Here is a 25,568-nt window from a genome sequence, read left to right on the forward strand (position 1 = left end):
AGTGGGTGGTGACGGTGGAGAGCGCTGGGAAAGGACCGGAGCTATGGCATTCCTCTTTTGCAAAGTGGAGGTGGAGTGGCTCGCGGCTTCGCAGGAAAGCGTCCACCGCCAAAAGCCAAGTCGAGGTCTGCCGGCGCCGAGCCCCCGGCGGCAGGAGGGGGCGGGCTCAGGCAGTCCCTCCCTCGGGGGCGGGGCCAAGGGCTTCTTCCCATCCCGGCTCTGCAGAGAGGAGGTCTTGCAGGCTCCAGTTGAGTATAAAACAGATGCAAATCCCGCAAGAAGCCACCGCACTTGTCAGCGGATCTGGTGATTGATAAAGTCCCTGGGGCTCTGCACCGGTCACCTCCCTCAAGCTCCACAACTGGACGTCGGAGCCAACCCTCGGCCCCTTGCAGTCGGAACTTTACAGCCGCGGGAGAACTGAAGGCGGTGGCAGCGGCCCAGGAAGGAGCAGCAGCGCCGGGGTAAGTCTGGGCAAGTGTTTGTCTCGTCGTGTGCCCAACTTTCTGATTGAGCGGCCCGCCTGTCCTATACCCAGGGCCTTTATGAGTCTGCATTTCTTTCTCTTCATCGGAATAGGTAAATTATGTCATGGGATTTCAAGGCTTTCTTTTCATCCCGTTTACTTTTGATGGTTTTCACTTGTTTTACCCTACTGCTGCCTGTTACCAAACAGCATGAATGAATGATGCAATCCCACATAGGGGAGTCATCAGTTCAAGAGTAGGAAAAGTCCCAGAATTTAGAGTTGCAGTGTCTGACTTCGTCAGCTTCTTTTTCATCAGAATTCGAATTTTAAATATGTACCTACCAGATACATTGTTATACGGCTTCAAGCCGGGAATTAAATACATAATACTTCCATTCATCAAACTTAACGTTCTAAGTTTTCCTTATATGTGACCTGCACATGGTGTTTACTCTTGAAATATTTGACTACGGAATTGGAATGAAGATCAGGGAAGAAAAATGAAGTCCAGAATTTGTATATGTTATCTGCACTGCCTGATGTGTTTTCAGTGTAATGATCTTAGTCCTGTCGCTTTCATATTGGAAAACAAAGTACTAGGATGTTTTAAGTTTTCAGATTATCTGATACATGTCTAATAACTTTTCTTTTCTCGCCGGGAAACTCGCCATGAGAAATCTTAGTTTTTCCCTGACCAGGGATCAAACTCAAACCACCTGCTTTTGAAGCAGAGTCTTAACCACTGAACCACCAGGGAAGTATCCCTTATAACATATTTTTAAGCTTACATTTTATTGATGTATAATCTAATGCAACAATATGCACCCATTTTAAGTGTACGTTTTGATGAATTTTGACAACATTGTACGCGCTTATATTCACCATCACAATAGAATACTTCCATCTCCCCTAAAAGTTTCCTAGGGTGTCTATAATGATTTTTGTCATTATAGCATTTGTTGGTATTTTCTAGGGTTTCATATAAACAGAATCATACTCTTTTGTGTCTGGCTTCTTCTGGTCAGTATAATATTTTTTAAAATATTTATTCATATTATGATGGTGGTTGGTTTAGTAACTAAGTCATGTCCAACTCTTGTGAACCCATGGACTGTGTGTGGTCTGCCAGGCTCCTCTGTCCATGGAATTCTCCAGGCAAGAATACTGGGGTGGGTTGCCATTTCCTTCTCTAGGGGATCTTCCTGACCAAGGGATCAAACCTGGGTCTCCTGCATTGCAGGCAGATTTTTTACCAATTGAGCTATTCATGTTATAGTATGCATTGGTAATTTATTCCTTTTTTATTGCTGAGTAGTGTTCTGTTTATCCCTTTATCTATCAGTGATGTTTATTCTAGTTTTGGGCTATCATGAATAAAGCTGCTTTGAATATGTTTTCATTTCTCTCAAATACACCTCCAGATATGGGATTGATGACTGACTCTTACGGTAAGTAAATGTTTAATTTCATAAGGAACTGCCAAACTGTTTTCCAAAGTGGTTGTACAATGTTGCATTGTATGAGAGTTCCAGTTGTTCCATGTTCTCACCAATACATGATATTGTCGATCTTTTTTAAGTTATTTTTCTTTTGAGCTTATTTGCACATCTTTTTTGAAATGCCTTTTAGGATCTCTTTTTGGTCATATTTTAATGGGTTGTGTGTTTTATTGAGTTGTAGAAGTTCTTCATTCTAGATAAAAGTCCTCTCAAATATGTGGATTGTGAATATTTTCTCCCATTCTGTGACTTACCTTTTTTTCCCGTTCCTTAATGGCGTCTTTTGAAAAGCAGTTTTTAATTTTGATGAAGTCCAATCTATCATTTTTTCCTTTTATTATTCATGCTATTTGGGTTTTATTTAAGAAAATTTTTACCAATTATGGTTGTTCTATTAGGTATCTATCCCTGCATAACAAATAATCCCCAAATTAGGCAGTTTTAAAAGACAAACATTTATTTTCTTAGAGTTTCTGTGGCTCAGAAGTCTGGGAACAGCTTACCTGGGTGGTTCTGGATAGGGTCTCTTAAGGGGTTCCCTGGTGGCTCAGAGGGTAAAGCGTCTGCCTGCAATGCAGGAGACCAGGGTTTGATCCCTTGGTCAGGAAGATCCCCTGGAGAAGGAAATGGCAACCCACTCCAGCACTCTTGCCTGGAAAATCCCATGAACAGAGAAGCCTGGTAGACTACAGTCCATGGGATCGAAAAGAGTTGGACACGACTGAGCGACTTCCCTAAGGGGTTGCAGTTGGCCAAGGTCAACTTATCTGAACATTTCAGTGGAGGAAGATCTGCTTCCTAGTCCGCTCATCTGGTTGTTGACAGGATTCAGTTCCTTGAGGGTTGTTGGACTGAGGTCTTCAGTTTCTCCCTGGCTGTTTGCTGCCAGTTCTGCCACATGCATCTGTCTTAGGGCAGCTACCAACATGGCAGCTGCCTTCCTGTAGAGCAAGGAATGGGGGTGGGGCAAGCATGGAAGCCACATTCTGTTTTTAAAGCGACAACAGGTGCACACACTCTGTTTTTTGGCCATGCTACCTGGCTTGCAGGGTCTTAGTTCCTTGACCAGGAATTGAACTCAGGCCCTGGCAGTGAGAGCACTGAGTCCTAACCACTGGACCACCAGGGAATTCCCCTAGATAAACTCACTTTAAAAAATGCACTCTTTTTTGTGTGATTAGAAATAATAATGGATTCACAGAGGGCTGCAAAGAAATATACAGGGAAATCTCATGCACTTCTCCTTCTTCCACGTCCCTTCCCCTGAAGCCAACATCTCAAGTAACTGACTCTGGCACAATCCATAGAGCTTGTTCAGATCTCACAATTGTACACACTCATTTGTGTCAGTCTAATTTATTTTGCAAGTGATATCCTATCACCTCTGCCTCATTCTGTTCACTGGAAGAGAGTCACTAAACCCAGCTCACTATCAAGGGCAGGGGGTTAGAGATGGGTTGGAATAGCAGGAAGTTGGTTCATTAGGTGTTGTTTGTTTGTTTTGGTGTTTTGGCCAAGTTGTGTGGCTTGTGGGATCTTAGTTTCCCAACCAAGGGTCAAACCCAAGACCTCTGTACTGGAAGCACAGAGTCCTAACCACTGGACCTCCAGAGAATTCTCTCTAGGGGCCATTTTAAAGGCTGCCTGCTACAGGAGTGCAATTTTCCTCCTGCATTTTAGAAGAAGTATAGTTTTAGCTTTTTTGTTTAGGTCTTGATTCATTTGGAGTAGATTTTTGGCATTGGACTACAAAAGTTTTATTATTTTTTTTACATAATTTGCCATTGGACTACAGGTTAGAGAAGGATGTACATTTCAGTATTTCTGTATATAATTAAAACTGCTGCTGTTGTTGCTAAGTTGCTTCAGTCGTGTCCGACTCTGTGCGACCCCATAGACGGCAGCCCACCAGGCTCCACCGCCCCTGGGATTCTCCAGGCAAGAACACTGGAGTGGGTTGCCATTTCCTTCTCCAGTGCAGGAAAGTGAAAAGTGAAACCAGGTAGGATTTCAGTATAATGACTATCAGAGTCTTGTCATTTTCATATTGGTGAAACAAAATAGAAAGAACATTTTAAGTTTTCACATGACTTAATACATGCCCAATTTAAAAAAAAAGGTAAGTAGCAATGTATGAATTCTAAATTAGAAGAGAAAAAGAGCCTGCCTTTATAATTAAAAGAATTTCTCCTTTAGATGTAAATGGATCAAAGGAGAAAGAATAAACTATATTAAAGAAGCAAATTCGGAGAAGGCAATGGCAACCCACTCCAGTACTCTTGCCTGAAAATCCCTGGTGGGCTACAGTCCATGGGGTTGCTAGAAGTCAGACACGACTGAGCAACTTCACTTTCACTTTTCACTTTCATGCATTGGAGAAGGAAATGGCAACCCACTCCCATGTTCTTGCCTGGAGAATCCCAGGGACGGGGGAGCCTGGTGGGCTGCCGTCTATGGGGTTGCACAGAGTCGGACACGACTGAAGCGACTTAGCAGCAGCAGCTGGTGGTCCAGTGGTAAAGAATCCTCCTGCCAATGTAAGGGACACAGGTTCGATCCTGGGTCTGAGAAGATCCCACATGCCTCCGGGCAAATACCAGTGTGCCACAACTACTGAGCCCAGACTCTGGAGCCCGTGAGCCTCAACTACTGAAGCCTGTACACCTAGAGTTCACGCTCTGCAACAAGAGAAGCCACCTCAATGAGAAAGCCCAAGCACCTGAACAAAGAGTAGCTCCCAATGGCTGCAACTAGAGAAAGTCCAGGCACAGCAAGAAAAACCCAGCAGAGCCAAAATAAAATACATACACACATTAAAAAAATAATTCAGGCTTGAAAAAGAAACAAATAAAAAAGAAGCAAATTGGAAATAGTACCATTCTTGTGCTGCCATTCCGGGCAGTGGGTTGTCTCTGAAGAGGAGCAGCTTCTGGGGAGGGCCAATAGGATGCAGCTCTCCAGGCCTGCAGGGGAGCGGGATTCGGAACACCTGCAGAAGCTCGGCAGTGTGGGGAACGTTGCTAGGCTTGCATGCTCAGGTATGAGGCTTTGAGTACAGCTTGTGCTCTTCCTCCTTCTCAGGAGTATTATCCTCTATGACTCTGGTGAGAGAAAGGGTGCACCAAACCCTTTCTGAGTGCAGTGAGGACTGTATTTGAACCTCCCTGAAGATTTCTTTCCATTCTGTCTTCTTTCCTCTGTCAAGCCCTACTTTGCTCTTTCTTGCTGCTTGTTGTCTCTTTGTTTCTTCTGAGATTTAGCACCTTTGTCCACTTCTTTTTACAGTTTAAATGATGAGGATAATAATCGGAAGTTGTTGGCTTTGTTCCCTTCTTATGGGGCAGCAGGAGTCCTTTCTGACTATTCTTAGAATGTTGTTGACTTTCCTTGTTTTGAAGACAGCAGGGACCATTTTGTACAGTCTGTAATGTTCCTACATTGGCTTCTCTGTATTTGTATTTTGTTTTCCCCCATGATCCTCTTTCCCTTTTTCTCTCCTTTCCCTTGCCTCTGAGCCATGCCCATCAGCTGTAGGTCATTTTCTATCAGATTCGAAGCTTTTTCTGGTTTAAAGCCACAGAAAAGGGTATGTTTCCTCTTCTGTGGAGCTTGAAGGAGGCAGATGTGAAGTATTTCCCAGAGAAAGTAGTCTTAGGAGATTTTGCAGCCAACCTTTCTTTGTTCCAGTCCTACATAGGGAGGATAGTGAAGCTAGACAGTCCCTTTCTTCTCCTGTGTCTGGACCTTGATGTTGATTTCCCCGTTCTTTCTAGGCTCTTAACTCTTGCAGAACTCACAAGATCTCTCTTAAAGAAATTTGTAGTCAGAACTTTATGCTATGTTTCTTTATCCCCCGCCCCCCGGAAAGAAGTGGGAAGAGAAGACCATTGTCTCCTGGGAATCCAGCCCTGGAGAAGCGTGAGTCCGCTCTGTCTGTTGTTCTCATTGTCAATGTAAAGTGTTTATCAGTTATCAGTTTACACTTCACCTGCGTAAAAAGAATTGTCTGCTGTAAAGTGGTACACATACCATCTCTGTTTCCGTGAAGAAGAGCTGTTTTGTTTTAAATCTTAAAATGTACTATAAATGCATTGGCAGGAACCCCCGTCCTAGTTTGAGGAAGGCTCTTTGACTCTCCTCTGATCCAGAAGCCTCTCAGGGTCCATTCGACCTTGTTTCACTGCTTGGAGGGCCCCAGACAGCCTCACCCCCAGGACCAAAGCCACGCTAGAGGATAACATCTGAGTCCAGGAAGCTTTGCTCTGTGGGCTTCCTCAACCTCTGTACCAGCTTATATTTGTTCTTACATAGGTGAAGGTAAGAGGTCAATCCCAGCAAAAGTGGAAGTTGGTGAAGGTGATCTTAGATGTCTCCTGTGAGCCACTTAGATGAGAAGCTGGAAGAGAGTTCTTTGGGATGAGAAAGTTTTTTTCCCCTTTTCTCTAACATCAGAATTCCTAAGGTTGGCCTTGAAGGAAAGCTTGCTTTTGTGCTTTTGGAACTGGGAGTAGGTGACAAGGGGTTGTCAGTTGTGGCTTCTTTACCAGTTGGCCCTCTGCTTCCCCAGGGTGGACCTGCTTGGGGTGGGGGGGGCAGGAGTCCTGTCCTGAGCCCCAGAAAGGCAGTGGTCTAGAGGTTGGGACCAGGCTTGGCAACTGCCGTGTCTAAACACAGACCTTTTCCATCAGGATTTCTTCCACCCCTGTCCTGTCTCCCTTCCTTGCTAGTCTGGATGTGAGGGCTCCAGAGTCCATTCTCCAGCAACAGTTTTTCTAATGTACACAATTTACTTTGAAGCAACTGAATTTACTCAGCAGATTTCCCTTCCTGCCCCTGGAACTATGAGATTTTTGAATTTGTATGAATCATGGGTCACTCCTGGTGGATACAATGAAAAAAGAGGGAACCAGAAGTGAACAGGGAGGCAGAGCATTTTACAGTGGGGGCTGCAAAGTGCTGAAGGAAGCTGAATTTGCTCTGTAGTCTAAGCAGGGGATTGAAACCCATGTAAGGTGAGGAGTGGAGGGCATATCCCCTGGCACAAGCATTCTGGGGGCAAGGTTAAGGTCATATAATCTAGCTCTGTCTTCTAGGGAGGGCACGGAGAAAACAATTAGCCTTCCCGGTAGCTTCAGTGTAATGTTTGTGTGTGGCTGTTCGCATAATTAGCACTGTCTTGGGTCCTTACAGTTTCTCCTATCCTTCTGCTGACCCTACCCAGAGCTGTACTGTGCAGTGAATCACTTCTCTGTCATCAAGGGCTTTGCAGTTAATACACATTGTTTAATAATCATCAGGGCCAGGTAGCTCTACGCTCTATTAGTCCCCGAACAATGATGAAAACCCTCCCTGACATATTTCCAGCACCCCCAAGACTAGTTACCCATTCATTAGTCTTGGCTTAGAAGTGCACGCCCTGTTTCCAAGGACCCTGATTACATGGATCTGCCTGCCTCATTTGTCGCTTTCAAGATGCCTTCTCAGTTTGTGGGTACTTTTTGTTCCCTCTGTCCTCCCACAGTTTGTCTCAAACATCCTGTCTTGGGACCCACAGTGCAACCTACAGGTGTCAGCAGTTCTAAGTCAGGACTACTGTTCATCCGGATTTGTAGAAATCAGTCCTCACTTCATTAGAGGAAATGTATATTTCCTTTTGTATTTGAGGCTCATGATCTGGTTGAAGCTATTGCTGGTATCAGTGGTTGGAAAGAGGCTCAAGGCTCTGGCTTTTCAAATGTGAGCAATAATGATTTTTCCAGCCATCCAATGAGACTGAGAGCATCTTGAAGGTGGTGCCCATTCTGTGTTTCCCAGATCATGTGCTGGGCACAGAGTGGCACTGTGCACTGGCTTCACTGTCTTCGAAGAATTGTCTGAATTCTTTTTTTCTCTTTTTTAACATTTGTATTTATTTGACTGTGTTGGTCTTAGTTGCAGCATGTGGGATCTTTCACTGTGGCGCATGGATTCTCCAGTTCTGGCACGTGGATTTAGTTTCTCCATGGCCTGTAGGATTTTAGTTCCCTGACCAGGGATTGAACCCACATCCGCTGCACTTCAAGGTGGATTCTCAACCACTGAACCGCCAGGGAAGTCCCAGTCTGAATTCTTGGTGGAAGTCTTTGACATTTCCTGGATCCACGTTATGTTCTTAACAATGTCTAACTTTACTTAATTCTGCCTAATTTATCCACATCTTGAATGCTGTCTCTGTGCATTTGAGATCCAAATTTCAGTTCTTTGGCCATCACTTAGGAGCTGTATGACCTTGGGTAAAGCATTTCGTTCCTTATAGCTCTATTAGTTAATTTGGTAAATGGATGTATCTATATTGTTCCTGTCGAAAGGCACAGGACTAGCTCCAGATAAATGGCTTTGAGCTTCCTTCCAACTTTGGAATATATGATGTTGATTCTGTTTCTCTCTTATAGTCATCATTTCTGGTTAAGGACTTTAATTTTAGGGTAATAGCATACTGAATTGGAATTGTTTAATTGAGAACAGTAATGTACTTGATTCTGTGTTGGGTTCTCATTAACTGCTTAGATTCAGCTCTAATCCCTGAAACATTTCAATTTAACACCCACTGTGCTGAAACAGAAAAGTAATTCAGTCAAGGTCCCTACCCTGAAGGAACTCACATTCTAGGAGAGGAATGGGGGTAATTAATTAATTAATTATTGGAGGGGATTATGAAGGAGATAGTACAGGGAAAATAATTTAATCTGCACCTTGAAGAATAGGAATTTGCCCTTTAAACATGAGTAATTAGGTGATTTCAGGCAGAATAAACAGCATTTGCAAAGATAAAGAGAACTAAAAAACCATGACATGTTTAAGGAGCAAGAAGTCCTCTGTATTCCTTGAGCATAAAGTGTGTGTGAGTGTTTGTGGGGAGAGTAAAGTGGTGGGGAGCAGACTGGTGAAATGGAGAGGATTGGAATCATGAAGGGAATAAATGAATCAAGTAACAGAGATATTATGTTGATTTCTATGCTAATAATGAGAAATGGATAAGCAGGGGCATTCTGAGGTGTGCTGTGATTAACCGGATTAGATTCCACAGTTGTCAGCAGCCAAACCTGAATACAGGCAGGTGCCAACAGTATAGTTAATAAAAGCAAGTGACTATGTTAAAAAGAACCTTTACCTTTTAAGTATGTATACTGAAATATTTTTGTATGAAATGATATGATTTACTTTGAGATAAGTCGGATTTATCTCAAAGATGGAATTGTGTGGGTGTGAGAATGTGATTTGTAATAAACATGTATTTGGACCTGTCCTGTTTCTGACACAGAGCTCCTGTAACCCTTGGAATTTTCCATGATGAAACAGATAAAGATGTCTCTTGTGTGAATGAGTGACTTTTGGACCTACCTAAGGATGAGGGCTATTTGCTATGAGAGCCAACTATGTGATGAGAGGGTTGGAACCTTTGGTCCCACTGACATGACCCCGAGGAGCTACAGGCTGAGCTCAGGCACCAGTGACCAATAATATCATCAAGTGTGCCTTTGTAATGAGGCCTCCTCAAAACCTGCAAAGGACGGGGTTCTAAGAGCTTCTGGGTAGGTGAACACGTGGAGATTTGGGCAGAACGGTGAGCCTGGAGAGGGCATGGAAGCTCCCCTCCCCTCCCACATATCTTTGCCCTGTACATTTCTTTCATTTGCTTTTGCTAAGTTATATCCTTTAATAATAAACCTAGTAAATTTTGTGAGTTGCTCTAATGAATTAATGGAACCCAAGGAGGGGGTTGTTGGAACCTCCACTCTATAGCTGGTCAGTCAGAAGCACAGGTGATGATAATCTGGACTTGTGACCGACATCTGGAGAGAGAGAGAGTGTGTGTGTGTCGGGGGTGGAGTGGGGTCAGTCTTGTGGACTAAACCTTTAACCTGTGGAATCTGATGCCCTCTCTGGGTAGATAGTGTCAGAATTGAATCGAAAAGTAGAACATCCTGCTGGTATCCAAGAACTGCTTGAATGTGTTGGAACCCCAACCCCCGTGTTGGAATTGGGGTACAGAACCTTATATTTATAGTGGGATTGTTGATGAAGTAAGATTTGCTATGATTATTGAAACAGGATGATAAATATGTGGAGTTCATGTATTCATACTTCCTGTTTTGATATGTATGTGAAATTTCCCACGATAAAAAGTTTTTAAAAATTGTTAGCTGTGGGTATGTAATTCACAATTGTATCATTTTATTTATTCATTCAACCTTCAGAAATTAATTGAGTATCTACTCAAAAAAGGTTCAAAACAATAGGTGTTTTGGAAAATTTTGTATCTTAGTACAAAGAGCTTGACATCCAGGAGTGAAAGTGATATGCACATAAATCAATATAAGATAAGTTGGAATATTATAAATTCCATATCTTAAAGCAGGTCTCCATAAAGTACTGTGGAAGTTCTGGGAGAGATGTTTTTCCAGCTCAGGGGATCAGGGAAGACTTCATAGTGAAGATGGCATTTGAGCTTTATTCATTTACACACATTACTGAGCCTTGTGCGTGTGCTAAATTGCTTCAGTCATATCCGACTCTTTGTGACCCTATGGACTGTAGCCTGCCAGGCTTCTCTGTCCATGGGGGTTCTTCAGGCAAGAATACTGGAGTGGGTTGCCATGCCCTCCTCCAGGAGATCTTCCTGACCCAGGGATGGAACCTGAGTCTGTATGTCTCCTGCATTGGCAGGCAAGTTCTTTACCACTGGTGCCATCTGGGAAGCCTTACTGAGCCTTACTTTGTGCCGAGTACCATTCTCAGTCCTAATTATCCAGCAGTGAACAAAGATGATAAAGATCCTACTCCTGTGAAATTTACATCTTAATGGGAACAGATAGACAATACAGAATAGACATGTGTTATCAGGTGTTAGAAGATGAGAGATGTTACAGAAGAAAAGAAGTAGGGCGTCATGAGGGAGATCAGCAATGTCGGGGGTAAGGTCAGGGAAGGGGGTTACAGCGATAAGCAGGGTGGCCAGGTTGACATCTGGGCAAACTGCTTCTGAGGGAACTGGCCAAGCGGGTATTCACATGATGAGCATTCCCACCAACGGCAAAGCTAGAGCAAAGACCCTAAGAGGGGAGCCTTCCTGGTGTATTTGCAGAGCAGCGAGAAGACCAGTGAGGCTGGGGCAGAATGAACAAGAGTGAGAGGGGTAGGAGGTGAGGCCAGAGAAGTAATGGGGAAGGCATGCTGGTGGTGGTGGTGGTGCCAGAGTTGGGGGGCAGATCTTATAGTAATCATAGGAACTTGGGCTTTTACTTTTAGTAAAATGAGAAGCCACTGAAGGATTTTGAGCTAAGATTGTGACATAATTTGGCTTATAGCTTACAGTGATTCTCTGGCTGTTATCTTGAGAGCAGATAGTAGGGGTGGGGACATTTTAAGAGGCTGTTGGTACAATCTTGGCTAGAAACAATGGTGACAGGCTGGAACGACAGCAGTGGATGTGGTGAGAAGCGGTCATACTTTGGTTAGATTTTTTTTGGTTAGCTCTTACAGGAAGAACCGGACTTTCCAGGAGGTCCAGTGGTTAAGGCTTCACACTTCCACTGTAGTGGGTGTGGCTTTGATCCCTTTTCAGGGAACTATGATCCCACATGCTGAGGGGCTTGGCCAAAAAAAAAAAAAAATTAAAGGCAGAACAAATAGCATTTCCTGAAAGATTGGATGTGGGATTTCAGGGAAAGAGAAATGTTTAAGGTGACTGAGGAGTGGAGTTGCCATCAAGAGAGAGAAGGAAGGCTGCAAGAAGGGCAGTTTCGAGGAGGGAAGGGAAGACTGGGAGTTCCGTTTTGGACGTTATGTTTTATGTTTGGGATGTTCACTAAACATCTAAGTGGAAGTCAGGTAAGTAGATAGAGTTCAGGGATTGGGAGAGAAAACTGAGCTGCAGCTGTACATTGGGAGTTACTGTCATAGAGCCGACATTTAAAGCTATGATCTTGGACAAATTCATTCATCTAAGGAGTGACCAGGTGGCGCTAGTGGTAAAGAATCCCCCTGCCAATGCAGGAGACATAGGAAACTCCGGCTTGATCCCTGGGTGGGGAAGATCCCCTGGAGGAGGAAATGGCAACCAACCCACTCCAGTATTCTTGCCTGGGAATTCCCAGAGACAGAGGGACCTGGTGGGCTACAGTCCATAGGGTCGCAAAGAGTTGGTCATGACTGAAGTGACTTAGCACTTAGCAAGGAGTGTATATCGGAGAAGGCAGTGGCACCCCACTCCAGTACCCCTGCCTGGAAAATCCCATGGGTGGCGGAGCCTGGTAGGCTGCAGTCCGTGGGGTCACTAAGAGTTGGACACAGCTAAGCGACTTCACTTTCACTTTTCACTTTCATGCATTGGAGAAGGAAATGGCAACCCACTCCAGTGTTCTTGCCTGGAGACTCCCAGGGACGGGGGAGCCTGGTTGGCTTTCATCTATGGGATCGCACAGAATTGGACACAACTGACGTGACTTAGCAGCAGCAGCAAGGAGTGTATATAGGTAGAGAAGACCAAGGACAGACCGTGGGCTATTACATTAAGAGAACCAACCAGCAAAGAAGCTTAGTCGCCAAGAACAGATATGTGAACCTGGGAAGTTGGTCCTCTAACTTGAGGGGTCAGCTTGAACAAGAACATGATGTTGGGGGTAAAAAACAGATTATATGGTGTTGGCCAAAAAGTCGATCGGGTTTTTCCATAATCTCTTATAGAAAACCCAATAGATAACCAGTAGCAGATGTGTTTTGTATTTATGTTTTTGAAAAATACTTCTCCTCTTCTATGGAGACTTATTCACATTTAGGTTGATAATGTCAGTGCAGAGTTTTAAATTCTGTTATATAACTGGATTCATTAACTTACCCTCCTCTGCCTGTTCTTAGTGGGACTCCAATGAAATGGATGTTTCCTGTTCGGAGTACTCTTTTGTAAGGGCTCAAAACAAGGATCAGCAAAATTTTTCTCTAAAGGGCCAGACAGTATGTTTCTTTCCAGACCATAATGTCTCTGACACAGCTACTCAGCTTGTCTGCTGCTGTGGGGAGGTCACTATAGACATGTAAATGATGAACGTGGCTATGTTCCCGTAACATTTTATTTACAGACACTGAATTTTGAATTTTATGTGACTTGCATGTGTCACAAAATACTACTCTTCTACTTTTCCCAACTATTTAAAATGTAAAATTCATTCTTCACAGGCTGTACAAAAACAGGTGGCAGGCTGCATTTGGCCTGTTGGCTGTGTTTTGCTGACCCCTGGCTTGAAAGATTTTTTTTCCCCCACGTCAACTTTGAACTGGATCATTCTACCAAATGCACTGGTTTGTAATCAGTTACAAAGTGGGTTGGCCAGGCTCCTGTGAGTCAGTTGTCAGCCACTGTTTATGCTGATTTGCATGGTCCGTGTACCTTGTACATGACATATTAGTTTCTTTGATGGGAGAGTGACCCCAGATGACCTCTAGGATCTAGTTCAGTTCCAAGATTCTAGTCCATTGATTTTCTTTCTTTTTTAAAAACTAATTTCATTTATTTGTGGCTGTGCTGGGTCTTCGTTACCGCTTGAGCTTTTCTCTAGTTGTGGCGAGCGGGGGCTACTCTCTGTTGTGGTGCCTGGGCTTCTCACTGCAGTGGCTTCTCTTGTTGTGGAGCACGGGCTCTAAGGTGCAAGGGCTTCCGTAGTCGTGGAGGATGGGCTTAGCTGCCCCATGGCGCGTGGGATCTTCCTGGACCAGGGATTGAATCGGGGTCTCCTGCATTGGCAGGTGGATTTTTTTTTTTTTACCACTGAGTCATCAGGGAAGCCCCAATTTTCTTAACAAATAAAAAATACTCAAAATTCTTTTGAAACTGTCCTCTGCAGCTTCTGCAGCACTGTGGTCGCTCAGTTCCTCCCTGTGACTTCTCCCTCTCATTCTCCTTCACGGGTTCCTGACTTGACTGTCCTGTTCCTGCGTGCTCTGTCCTCAGCCTTCTTCTTTTTCTCTTTCTCCACTCTCTCTTCCAGCAGTCTGTGGCTTCAGTTACCACCTCGGCCCTGGAAGCAAACTCATGTGTATGTTTAGCTCTGACTTCTGAGGTGTAAAGCCTTTCAAGGTTTCCTATTAGCTAAAAGTTCCTCCCCCCGCCCAGTATTTGCTTATTTGGCTGCACCAAGTCTTAGTTGCAGCATATGAACTCTTAGCTGAGGTATGTGGCATCTAGTTTCCTGACCAGGAATTGAACCTGGGCCCCCTGCCTTGGAAGCATGGAGTCTTAGCTCCTGGTCCACCAGGTAAGTCCTTCCATTAGCTAGAATGTTAAAATCCAAACTCCTTAAGACCTACCTGGTGGTCCAGTGGATTAGAATTCGCCTACCAATGCAGGGGACACGGGTTCGATCTCTGGTCCAGGAAGATCCCACAGGCCGTGGGGCAGCTAATCCCGTGCACCACAACTACTGAGCCTGAGCTCTTGAGCCTGTGCTCTGCAACAAGAGAAGCCATGGCAACGAGAAGGCCATCTACCGCAACGAACAGTAGTCCCAGATTACCGCAACTAAAGAAAGTCTGTGTGAAGCAATGAAGACCCAGCAAAGTCAAAAAAAAAAAAAAAACCTCTTAGCCCACCCATACTAACTGCCCGTGCACTGCCTGCCAGCTGGCTTGGGCCGTTGGGCAGCTCCCAACTCATCAGCCATCATTCTGCCGCCTTGTCTTTGCACATGTTCTTCCCTTTGCCATCAATACCCCCCTCCTTGCTGCCGTTCTCCCTCTGGCTTATTCTCAGGACACAACAAACTGATACCCTTCCCTTTGAGAGCCCATGTAGAAGGCCACTTTGCAAGATTCAGCTCAAATGCCTGTACCTCTTGGAAGCCTGTCTCATGGACAAGGTTAACCATTTACTCTGTGTGCTCATAGTGTCTTATGCGTATTTCTGTTGTAGCACTTGCCTTATTGCTCTAATTGTTAGGTCAAAAGTACGTGAATATTGGTTGACAATCATATACATTCATAAATTGATAACCTTCACTAGACTTAATTCCTGGGAGCAGAATCTGGGTCTTCACTCATTTTTGTAGCCCCAGAGCCTGACATTTAGAAGGGGCTTAATTTGTATTAAAAAAAAAATGAATGACTTTGATGCAAAATACAATATAGACCTTTTTATGATTATATTCTGTCTGATGCTGGGAAGGATCGAAAGCAAAAGGAGAAGAGGGTGACAGAGGATGAGATGGTTGGATGGCATCACCAATTCATTGGACATGAACTTGGGCAAACTCCGGGAGATAGTGAGGCATAGGGAGGCCTGGCATGCTACAGTCCCTGGGGTTGCAAAGAGTCAGACAGGACTTAGCAACTGAACAACAACAACAAATGATTATATTTTATGTCTTTAAATAGATTCATCTTTTTCTGTTGTAGGAGGAAAATTCTTCCAAAGATGGTCTCCCATTCAGAGCTGAGGAATCTTTTCTGTTCAGCTGATGCAGTGTGCTTTGATGTTGATAGCACCGTCATCCAAGAAGAAGGAATTGATGAGCTGGCCAAATTCTGTGGAGTTGAGGATGCCGTGTCAGAAATGTAGGAACAGTATTTATTCACCTTATGAAATGATAGAGGATTGCAAAAGAAGAATGACTTTTGAATGACGCACAGGACCAGAGCCACAATTCCCTGATTTTAGTCCCTTCCTGTGACACATGGGCACTGGATTATTTTCTTCCATCACTTAGAGCTGAATTTGTTGGTATAGTACATCATCCAACCATCCATTTATATAAATATATATATATGTGTATGGGCTTATATAAATCTGTGTGTGTGTGTGTATGTGTATGGGCATCCCCGGTAGCTTGGCTTGTAAAGAATCCACCTGCAATGCAGGAGACCTGGTTCGATTCCTGGGTTGGAAAGATCCCCTGGCGAAAGGATAGGCTACCTACTCCATTATTCATGGGCTTCCCTGGTGGCTCGGATGGTAAGGAATCTGCCTGCAATGTGGGAGACCTGGGTTCAATCCCTGGGTTGGGAAGATTCTTTGGAGGAGGGCATGGCAACCCACTCCAGTGTTATTGCCTGGAGAGTCCCCATGGACAGAGGAGCCTGGTGGGCTGCAGTCCATGGGGTCACAAAGTTGGACATGACCGAGCAACTAAGCATAGCATATATATATATATATATGTATATTTGGCCATACTACATGGCTTTCAGGACCTCAGTTCCCTCCAACCAGGGATCAAACTTGTCTCCTTGCAGTGGAAGCATGGCATCCTAACCACTGGACTTCTGGGGAGTTTCCCGTTTATACACATATTTATGCCCCCAAAGTGTATATATAACACTAACATATACACTGTGACAAATAAATATGGATGACATACCTTAGCTTGGCCAGGGAAATGATGACCACAAATAACCAAAGAAGATAACCTAGCAAAAGAAGATGATAACCTAACCAAAGAAGATAATCTCCAGGGGTCCAGTGCTTTGTGTCATGGTTGAAAGTATGGCTTTGCTAGAAAGCTAGTTTTGGTTCAGAGTCTCCACGGATGCCTGGGTGAGAGTTCCTTCCTCCCTTCTGCTCTCCCCTGTGCCACCCACACTCACCAGGTCCTAGACTGTTTCATGTTCAGTTTCATCTGATGCAAGCATGCCTGGCCCTAGTAAACCAAGCTGTACAATTTAGTTTATGATAGCAGCATCAGAGCTGCTCCAAAATGTATATAAATCAACAGTGGTAAAAACTGTAGATTTATATATATATGCAAAAATATATGCACACTATTCTTACATCATCTATGACATTTTTTTATCTGTATACTTTAAAAATTATTGCTTGTTTATTTTGGCTGTGCTGAATCTTTGTTGCTGGGCATGGGCTTCTGATTACAGTGATTTCTCTGGTTGTGGAGCACAGGCTCTAGGGCAGGCTTCAGCAGTTGCAGCTCCTGAGCTCCAGAGCACCAACTCAATAGTTGTGGCTCACGGGCTTAGCTGCTCCACAGCATGTGGTATCTTCCTGGACCAGGCATCAAACTGGTGTCTTCCACACTGGCAGGCGGATTCTTTACCACTGAGCCACCAGGGAAGCCCCTGTATACTTTTCTTTGATGTGATTGTTTTTAACATGCTAAATTATATATGTGTGTGTGTGTGTGTGTGTGTGTGTGTGTGTGTGTGTATAAAGAGTACTGGCCTTTAGTCTCTTTCTTGGTTTACAAGTGCTCACGGCTTCTAAGGAAGGTACCTGTGGATAGTACATGCGTTTTTCTCAGCTCACTGGATGGTGTATTTGTGGATGCAGAATACTAATGTGATTCTCAAGCAAACCCTCCATAGTTTATCCCTGGCCCCACTCACTCCCATGGCAACGTAGCACATCTGTTGTATGGTGGGGCACCGTCCTTGTGGATGGACCTTGTGAGGAGCTGGGGAGGGTGGGCATGTAAACTTTGACGACTGCTGACTTGGCTGGCTTGATTGTTGGGTCTTCCTCCTCCTAGGACACGGCAAGCCATGGGCGGGGCAGTGCCTTTCAAGGCTGCCCTCACACAGCGCTTAGCTCTGATCCAGCCCTCCAGGGAACAGGTGCAGAGGCTCCTAGCAGAGCACCCCCCACACCTGACGCCCGGCATAAGGTAAGGGATGGCCAGGCTGGGTACACTGCCTCTCCATCAGCACCTGCATTTGGGGGCATGTGCTTCATTACCGTAGAGCTTCCGTGTGGTTCTTTTGGTACTTGTGAATGGTCTTGTCTGGTTAGTTGGTCCTGCCCATGTCTGCCTTCCCTCTCTCCCAGCAGAGAGCCAAAATCTCCTCTTCGTCTTGTGTTTGTAGGTCCATGGGCAGAACAGAGTTGTGGAATGGTTTCCTAAGGCAGTCAAGCCCCACCCACTAATTTCTAAGTGCATTTAGAAAAACATGTGGAACATTAATTCACTAGGCAATATACCTTGTCTGATGTACCTTGGACAGATGCATTAGGAGAAAATACATATTTGAGTTTCCTTTTCATGTCTCCTGTTTTCACTTTTGTATTGATCAGCATTTGGTATTTGCAGTTTCCTTTTTTTTTTTTTTACAGGGAGCTAGTAAGTCGCCTACAAGAACGAAATGTTCAGGTTTTCCTGATATCTGGTGGCTTTAGGAGCATTGTGGAGCATGTTGCTTCAAAGCTCAACATTCCATCAACCAATGTATTTGCCAATAGGCTAAAGTTCTACTTTAATGGTAAGACTTTCATGGTCCCATTTTCCCTCTAATCAGTTTTAGTATTTAATGTCTGTTGGAATGCAGCTTCTGCAAGGTGGTGTTGGAGTTAAATGCTAAGATAGAGGGTTCTCTTTACTGATGTCTTTCACACCTTGGTATCCTTTACTCTGCAAGATACACTTAGGGCATCATCTCTCCTACCTTCAGTATCCATAAGATCATCTATCTGTATATACAAGTCTGCATTTTAGTAAATAATGTCATGTAACCCCTATGACTTATTTTGTTTTTCAGTATATTTCAGTTTTATGAAAGCTCTCATGTATTGAGCCAGTTTGGCTCATGTGTTTGACTCAGGAAGGAGAGTTAATTTGTGAGCAAGTCACTGCACTGTAGCTGCCTTTGGAGGTGCCTCCTGGCCCCTCTCTGGACCATCACAGAGGCACAGCTGTAATCTTCTCGTCATCTTAAGATGTCCCCAGTTATGTCAGGGGGTGGCCGGCGTTCTTAAAACCAAATGGTATTAATTAAAAACATTTAAATGTGTTACTAGAACACTTTTGAAGAGTTTATAAGATAGAGATAATTTAAAAAAGAGTAGAGTACAAGTGTATTAATTACTGTAAGATGGAAATAATCCATCAAATGTAAATTAGAATCTCCTCTTAGAAGAAATTATATAATAACATGTTTTAAATTAATATATTACTGTTTCATGGTGTTCTGCCATTTCAATAAGCTTTGAGACTTGCTATACTAGAAGATAAGACCAATTAACATGCAAGATGTTTATCACCTAAAGGAATAACCTTGACAAGAAGTTTGTGATTTAAAAGCATAGCTTGTTCATTCTGAGAAATAAGTGTGGAAGTCTAGGCTGTGTTACTTTATCAAAGGCCATTTTTAGCTTTGCCAGTGGTATGTAAGTGAGGATATCATCTATGCAAAAAAGTGGCCCTACTGATCTAATTCTGTGAATCTGTTTTATAGGTGAATATGCAGGTTTTGATGAGACTCAGCCAACAGCTGAATCTGGTGGGAAAGGAAAAGTTATTAAGTTTTTAAAGGAAAAATTTCATTTTAAGAAGATCATCATGGTGGGAGATGGAGCCACAGACATGGAAGCCTGTCCTCCCGCTGTATGTATTAAGCATACTAGTTTTTTTGCAGTTTGTGAGAAGGAAACAAAATCCTGTATCACCATAAAACAAAAAACCAAAATAAATAAAACACAGTCAGTCTCACTATATTAATTGACTTTTTGCAAACCCAAGGAAGGTTGCAAATAAGGAACTTAAACCCCATTTAAAACTTCCAAAGACCCCTTGTCCCTGCAGTATGGCTGCTGCCTCTTAGCCCAAGTATGTGCTCAATGAGGTTTGGCTTCATTTCCACAATTGATGCAGCTCTTATACTACAACCAGAATCTGTGTTTTATATTTGATAAGCTATTTCTTCATACATTATCTCATTTAATCTTCATAACAGCCCTGTGAAGTAAAAAGTATCATCTTTTCCTTTTTACTGATGGGGTAACTGAGGGTCATGGAGATTCGATACCATACCCATATTAAAGCATTTTATTCTTCTTCTGCATTTACATTGCTTTCTGAGACTAGCAGGAAACAAGCGCTCTATGTGTGTGTGTGTGTGTGTGTGTGTGTGTGTGTGTGTGCGCGCGCGCGCGTGTGCTCAGACGCTCAGCTCTGTCCGACTCTTTGGGACCCCATGGACTGTAGCCAATACCTTAAGTATCACATGTCCATTTCACATAGGACTGTGACTAACATTTCGTTCTACCTTAAAAAACCTGAACCAGAAATATAGCGGTGAACGTTTCACTACCTAGTTTCCTCAGATCTAAAAATAACATCTGTCTGTTAATGATTAATCAGAAGTGGTTAAAGAATTTTTGGGGATCCTTTTAACATTACTTGAGTCAGTTTGAAATAATGCGTTCTTAAATGATTTACGGCCAATGTCAGGGTCGACTAAGTACTGGAAGCCAGGCTAGTGGATATCAGAGTACAAGGCGTAAAATGCAGGGTTCTCTCTGGGGCCCTGAATCCCGGTATCCAAGAAGGACAGACTTACAAAGTACAGAAGATCCTACCAGTCAGAAGGTGACACAGCTCGACTGAACCACGGGAAGGTGGTGTGTCTGCAGGTCTGTAGCCCTAGAAGGTTGTCCGAGGAATCTGCGCCCTAATGAAGGGGTTCCCCAACCTTTGTGGCACCAGGGACCGGTTTTGTGGAAGACAATTTTTCCACGGACTGGGGGTTAAGGGGTGGAGGATGGTTCCTGGATGATTCAAGGGCTTTGCTTTTATTAATGCCGCCACTGACCTGACAGAAAGTGGAGCTCAGGAGGAGTGCAAGCAGTGCGGAGCGGTTTGTAAATACAGATGAAGCTTCTCTCACTCTCCTGCTGCTCACCTCCTGTGTGCAGTACCAAGTGTGTGGCCCGGGAGTGGGGAGCTCTGCCCTAAAGGGCAGTTAGCAGTCGCCATGTGGAAGCCAGGCAGAACGTGGCGGGGAGGGCTCCCAGAGGGAAGGCAAGCAGCAGAGCACAGTCCTGCTGTGCTAGGCGCAGTCTCGGGCTGGCCAGTGGGCAGGGAGGTGTGGGAGTGGGCTTTCTCTTCAGCAAGAGAAGAAGACCCCACGCACTAGGCTCTCTGGTGTTACCTTTGGGTCATGGGAAGTCTTGGAAGCCTCTGGACCAAGAAGGAACAAGTCAGGGTGTTAGGACAGTGGAACTGGTGCTGGCCTGCAGAGGGCTGCCGCAGAGGCAGGGGTTCAAGAGGCTCGATTTATCTAAATGTAAGAATCTACTTATTTTCCCCCATTGTATGGTATGAAAATAAAAATGAAGAGAAAGGGCAAGTAAGATAAACCTGTACTTCTAAATCAGTGTATATTGTGTCTGTGTCCTGGCAGAAAAAAGAGAAAATACCACTTAAAAAGACCATTGACTATGGGATTTCCCTTGGAGAAGGGCATGGCAACCCATTCCAGTATTCTTGCCTGGGAAATCTCGTGGACAGAGGAGCCTGGTGGGCTACAGTCCATGGGGTTGCAAAAGATTCAGACACAACTTAGTGACTAACAGCAGAGGCTTCCCTGGTGGTCTAGTGGTTAAGACTGCACTTTCCAGTGCAGGGGTATGGGTTTGATCCCTGGTCGGGGAACTAAGATTCCACATGCTGTGAAGGTGCAGCCAAAAAAAATTCAAAAGATCATTGACTAAAAGAAGGTATCACTGAGAAGAAATGAATGAAATAACACACCTTTAAATCATTCTACCAGTGAAAAATAGAGTGCTGCTAACATACTCCGGTGTTGTCATCTCCTTCAGCCCAGGATAACAGGCCTCCCTTCTTTCTTTGAAATTGAATGTGGATGTGATTACCACCCAGTTTAGAACTCAGATGTTTGCCACCTGGTGTGGTTTTATTTACTTTTTAAAAAATATTTATTTGGCTATGCTGAGGCTCCGTTGTGGCACTTGGGATTTTTAGTTGCAGCAAGTGGGCTCTAGTTCTCTGACCAGATATTGAACACAGGCCCCCCTGCATTGGGAACATGGAGTCTTAGCCACTGGACTACCAGGGAAGTCCCTATTTAAAAATATATATATACATACATATACATATACATATACATATACATATACATATACATATACATATACATATATATTTGGCTGTGCAGGGTCTTAGATGTGGTGTACAGGATCTAGTTTCCTGACTAGGAATTGAATCTGGGCCTCCTGCATTGGAAGCAAGAAGTCTTAACCACTGGACCACCAAGGGAAGTCCCAGGTTTTATTTTTGTAAGCAGTTGTCTTGATTTTCTGAGGACTTCAGTTCTTCTGAAGCCCACAGTGTTCAGCTGAATGCTTCTGCTGCAGTGGTAGTCAGACTTATTTATTCGTGTGGTGGGAGGAGGGGAGGAGGTGAGCAGGTTCACAGGGAGCTGGGGAGGGAGGCATCCCAGGTGATGCTGGGCTCACTTGTCTTTGTTCAGTTTCTTCTTTTCAATAATACTTATTTCCCTAGGCTGCTGCTGTCTCTCTTTCTGTCTCTCCTTATAAACTATTTCCCTTTGTTTCTCTTCTTAGGATGCCTTCATTGGATTCGGAGGAAATGTGATCAGGCAGCAAGTAAAGGATAATGCGGAATGGTACATCACTGATTTTGTAGAGCTTCTGGGAGCACTGGAAGAATAAGATCCACTTTTATAAAGTTCATAACTTCAGGTTAATTTTTAAAAGTTATGCAGTTTGATACTGTTTGCTTCCAATTGCTGATTACAACCCAATCTATGAATTTGGTATTGATTATCTGTATCTCCCAGTGAACGATAGTTAGGGCTCATAACATTGTGATTTGTGTTTTTAAACTGTAGTTCCAGTATTATTATGACCATTTAATTGCCTGGAGAGTTTTATAATCTGAATTCTTTATCAATCTATCAATTCTTTATCAATCAATTCTAGCTATGTTTGATTTGAAGCCTTTGGAAGGTGGATGGTAAATTAAACATCTTCACTATTGGGAATGTGGATTAGGCAGCTTTAAATGAAATTGGTTTTCCCTTTATATATAAATAAAAGTTTATCCATATATCAAAACAGATTTGTAGTGTTGTTTTTTTTTTTTTGGTTTTTTTTTTTGAGCCACACCACTCAGCTTGTGGGATCTCAGTTGCCTGACCAGGGATTGAACCGAGGCCCTTGGCAGTGAAAGCTCAGAATCCTAACCACTGGACTGCTAGGGAATTTCTGATTTGTCAAATTTTAATTCTGCCTATCATGTATTTCAGTATCCAGTATTTCAGATACTTTAAGTATTTGAGTAGAAACAACCTCCAGGCAAGGAACCCAGGGGTGGAGATCCTGCTGAGCACAGGGCTGGTCACAGCACATCCACTGTCAGCCCCACCCCTGGGGGCGGTGTTGAGTGTGAGGGATGGAAGCCCTTTTCTTCCCTCTTGGTATTTGTCACACAGGAAATGTTACAAAGGGTTTTTGAAAAAAGGTAACAGTGGAGCCTTGAAAGTACTGACCTTTAAAGATGGATATTTGAGCTCAACTCGGTGTCTGTGATGACCTAGAGGGGTGGGAGGGAGGCTCAAGAGGGAGAGGATATATCTTTACTGATGTACCTGAACATAGCTGACTCACGTCGTTGTACAACAGAAACTAACACAACATTATTGTAAAGCAATTATACTCCAATTTTAAAAATGGATATTTGATAACGACATGAATTAAAAGAACTAAAAACAAACCAAAAAGAACTAAAAACAAATTTTATTCATTTCAAATAAAGATCAGCATTTTCCCTTAAATGAATTAAGAATAACTCATCAGAACTTATACGAACCATTTCTTTCTTTTTTCTGAAATACTGATTTATTTGGCTGTGCCAGGTCTTTGTTTTGGCACTCAGGATCTTCTAGTCGGGATCTTTGAACTGTTCACTGTGACATGTGGGATCTAGTTCCCTGACCAGGGGTTGAACCTCGGTCCCCTGCATTGAGAGTGAGGAGTCTTAGCCACTGGACTACCAGGGAAGTCCCTGAACTATTTCTGAACTATTTCACAAATGGTTTGGGAGGATCCAAAAGTTCAGGTTCATGTTTATTCTGAGCAGCGGCCTTAAAAGGGACATTTCAGAACACGCTTTGAAAATCTGAGATTTTATACTCTTGCTGGTTTGAAAATTTGAGATTTTATACACTCCCTGGTGAGAAACTGGGGGACGAAGAAGACACACAGGTTTCAGAAGAGGCAGCCTCGAGTGGACACTGTTGGATAATTAAGTAGCAAAGGCCAGAAGGGTTTAACATCAGAAGAGATTTGAAAAATGTATAATTTAACCAAATAATTAACTTTGGTCAAATAATCAGATTATTATTTAGCCAAATAATCAAATCAGATGAACCAAACCTCCTTCCAAATCAGAGTTTCTGGAGGAGAGCTTATGACATAGGTTTGGCAACATTTAAATGAGACCACAGACAAGAGGGCGGTTGTTTCCCCATTGTGAGCTCTCACTGGCAACTCTCCTCAAAGCTGTTTCACAGCTTTAGTGCCGCAAAGTGGGCAGGACCAAGCAGGCCGGACTGTGGAGAGCTCCACAAACCGCCTCAGCCTTGGCTGCCACCCTGCGTGTAGGAGCTGGAGCAAGCCTGGCAGACCGGTGGAGGACAGGGCTTCCGTCCAACCCCCTGCCCTCCGTTTCTAACCACCAGGCCTGAGAAGCGGCCTGAACAGGAGGTGCATGCTGAATGTGGCTCAGGGGTGTCTGATCTGTCGAGGAATCGTGAGACCCACAGAGAATCTCTTACACCAATCACACGGCCCCTCCTCCCGCCCCCAGGCTGCCCAGCTCTCACTGGCTGCCCAGAAGCAGCAGGCACAGTCCTGTCCTTATTGTGTTGGGGGTGAGTCTGACACATCCTAACAACTGAGCTAAACTCTTCCGTGCTTTTCTCATTCTGGACTCACTGGAAACAGCCACAGAAAAGCTCTTCCAGGAGTTCTGTATACAGTGGCGCCAGCACAGGGTTCAGAAGGCCGTGACAGTGTTATGTGGTTTCCTATCCTTGTGACGTCTATCATTTTTCATTCTGAAACAGACTAACATTGAGAATTGGGTTCAAACCAGTCAATCCTAAAGGAAACCAACCCTGAATATTCACTGGAAGGACTAATGCTGAGGTGGAAGCCCCAATACTTTGGCCATCTGATGCGAAGAGCCGACTCTTTAGAGAAGAACTTGAGGCTGGGAAAGATTGCAGGCAAGAGGAGAACGAGGCAAAAGGGGATGAGATGGTTGGATGGTATCACTGACTCAATGGACATGAATTTGAGCAAACTCCTGGAGATAGTGGAGGAAAGGGAAGCCTGGTTTGCTGCAGTCCATGTGATCACAGAGTTGGACGTGACTGAGCGACTGAACAATTCTCTCTTTCAGTGGAGACAAGTGTTTCTTCACAACATCTAGGGAGGCCCACTTGGCTGCCACTCCCAGAGCAGGGCACAGTGCTCTAGCTCTGGGGCAGGAGTGGAGCAGGAGATGCCAGAGATGGAAATGGTCAGCCTCAGTCCTGATGGCATAATGTGATGGCTCTTGCCTCTGTATCTCTCAGAATCTTTATGATCAGGTTCAGCAAATTTGGAGAGTCATCTGGTCACAAGTCACACTGCTTTTTTTTTTTTTGACGTGGACTATTTTTAAAGTCTTTATTGAATTTATTACCATAGTGCTCGTATGTTTTGGGTGTTTTGGCCTCGAGCCATGTGGAATCTTAACTCCTCGACCAGGGATCAAACCTGCATGCTCTGCACCAGAATGCAGAGTCTTAACCACTGGCCT

General features: G+C 44.0%; 1 protein-coding gene across 1 annotated transcript; it reads left to right on the forward strand.

Annotated features, from left to right (window-relative positions):
- The first annotated feature begins 228 nt into the window (after positions 1 to 228).
- PSPH (phosphoserine phosphatase) lies at positions 229 to 22,806 on the forward strand. The gene is made up of 6 exons (XM_052635441.1): positions 229 to 464; positions 15,394 to 15,552; positions 17,475 to 17,609; positions 18,056 to 18,201; positions 19,174 to 19,322; positions 22,304 to 22,806. The coding sequence occupies exons 2-6, from the start codon at positions 15,413 to 15,415 to the stop codon at positions 22,409 to 22,411; spliced, it is 678 nt and encodes a 225-aa protein (XP_052491401.1). The 5' UTR covers positions 229 to 464; positions 15,394 to 15,412; the 3' UTR covers positions 22,412 to 22,806.
- Positions 22,807 to 25,568: the final 2,762 nt, after the last annotated feature.

Source organism: Budorcas taxicolor, chromosome 2 (genome assembly GCF_023091745.1).
Source record: "Budorcas taxicolor isolate Tak-1 chromosome 2, Takin1.1, whole genome shotgun sequence".
NCBI lineage: Eukaryota > Metazoa > Chordata > Mammalia > Artiodactyla > Bovidae > Budorcas > Budorcas taxicolor.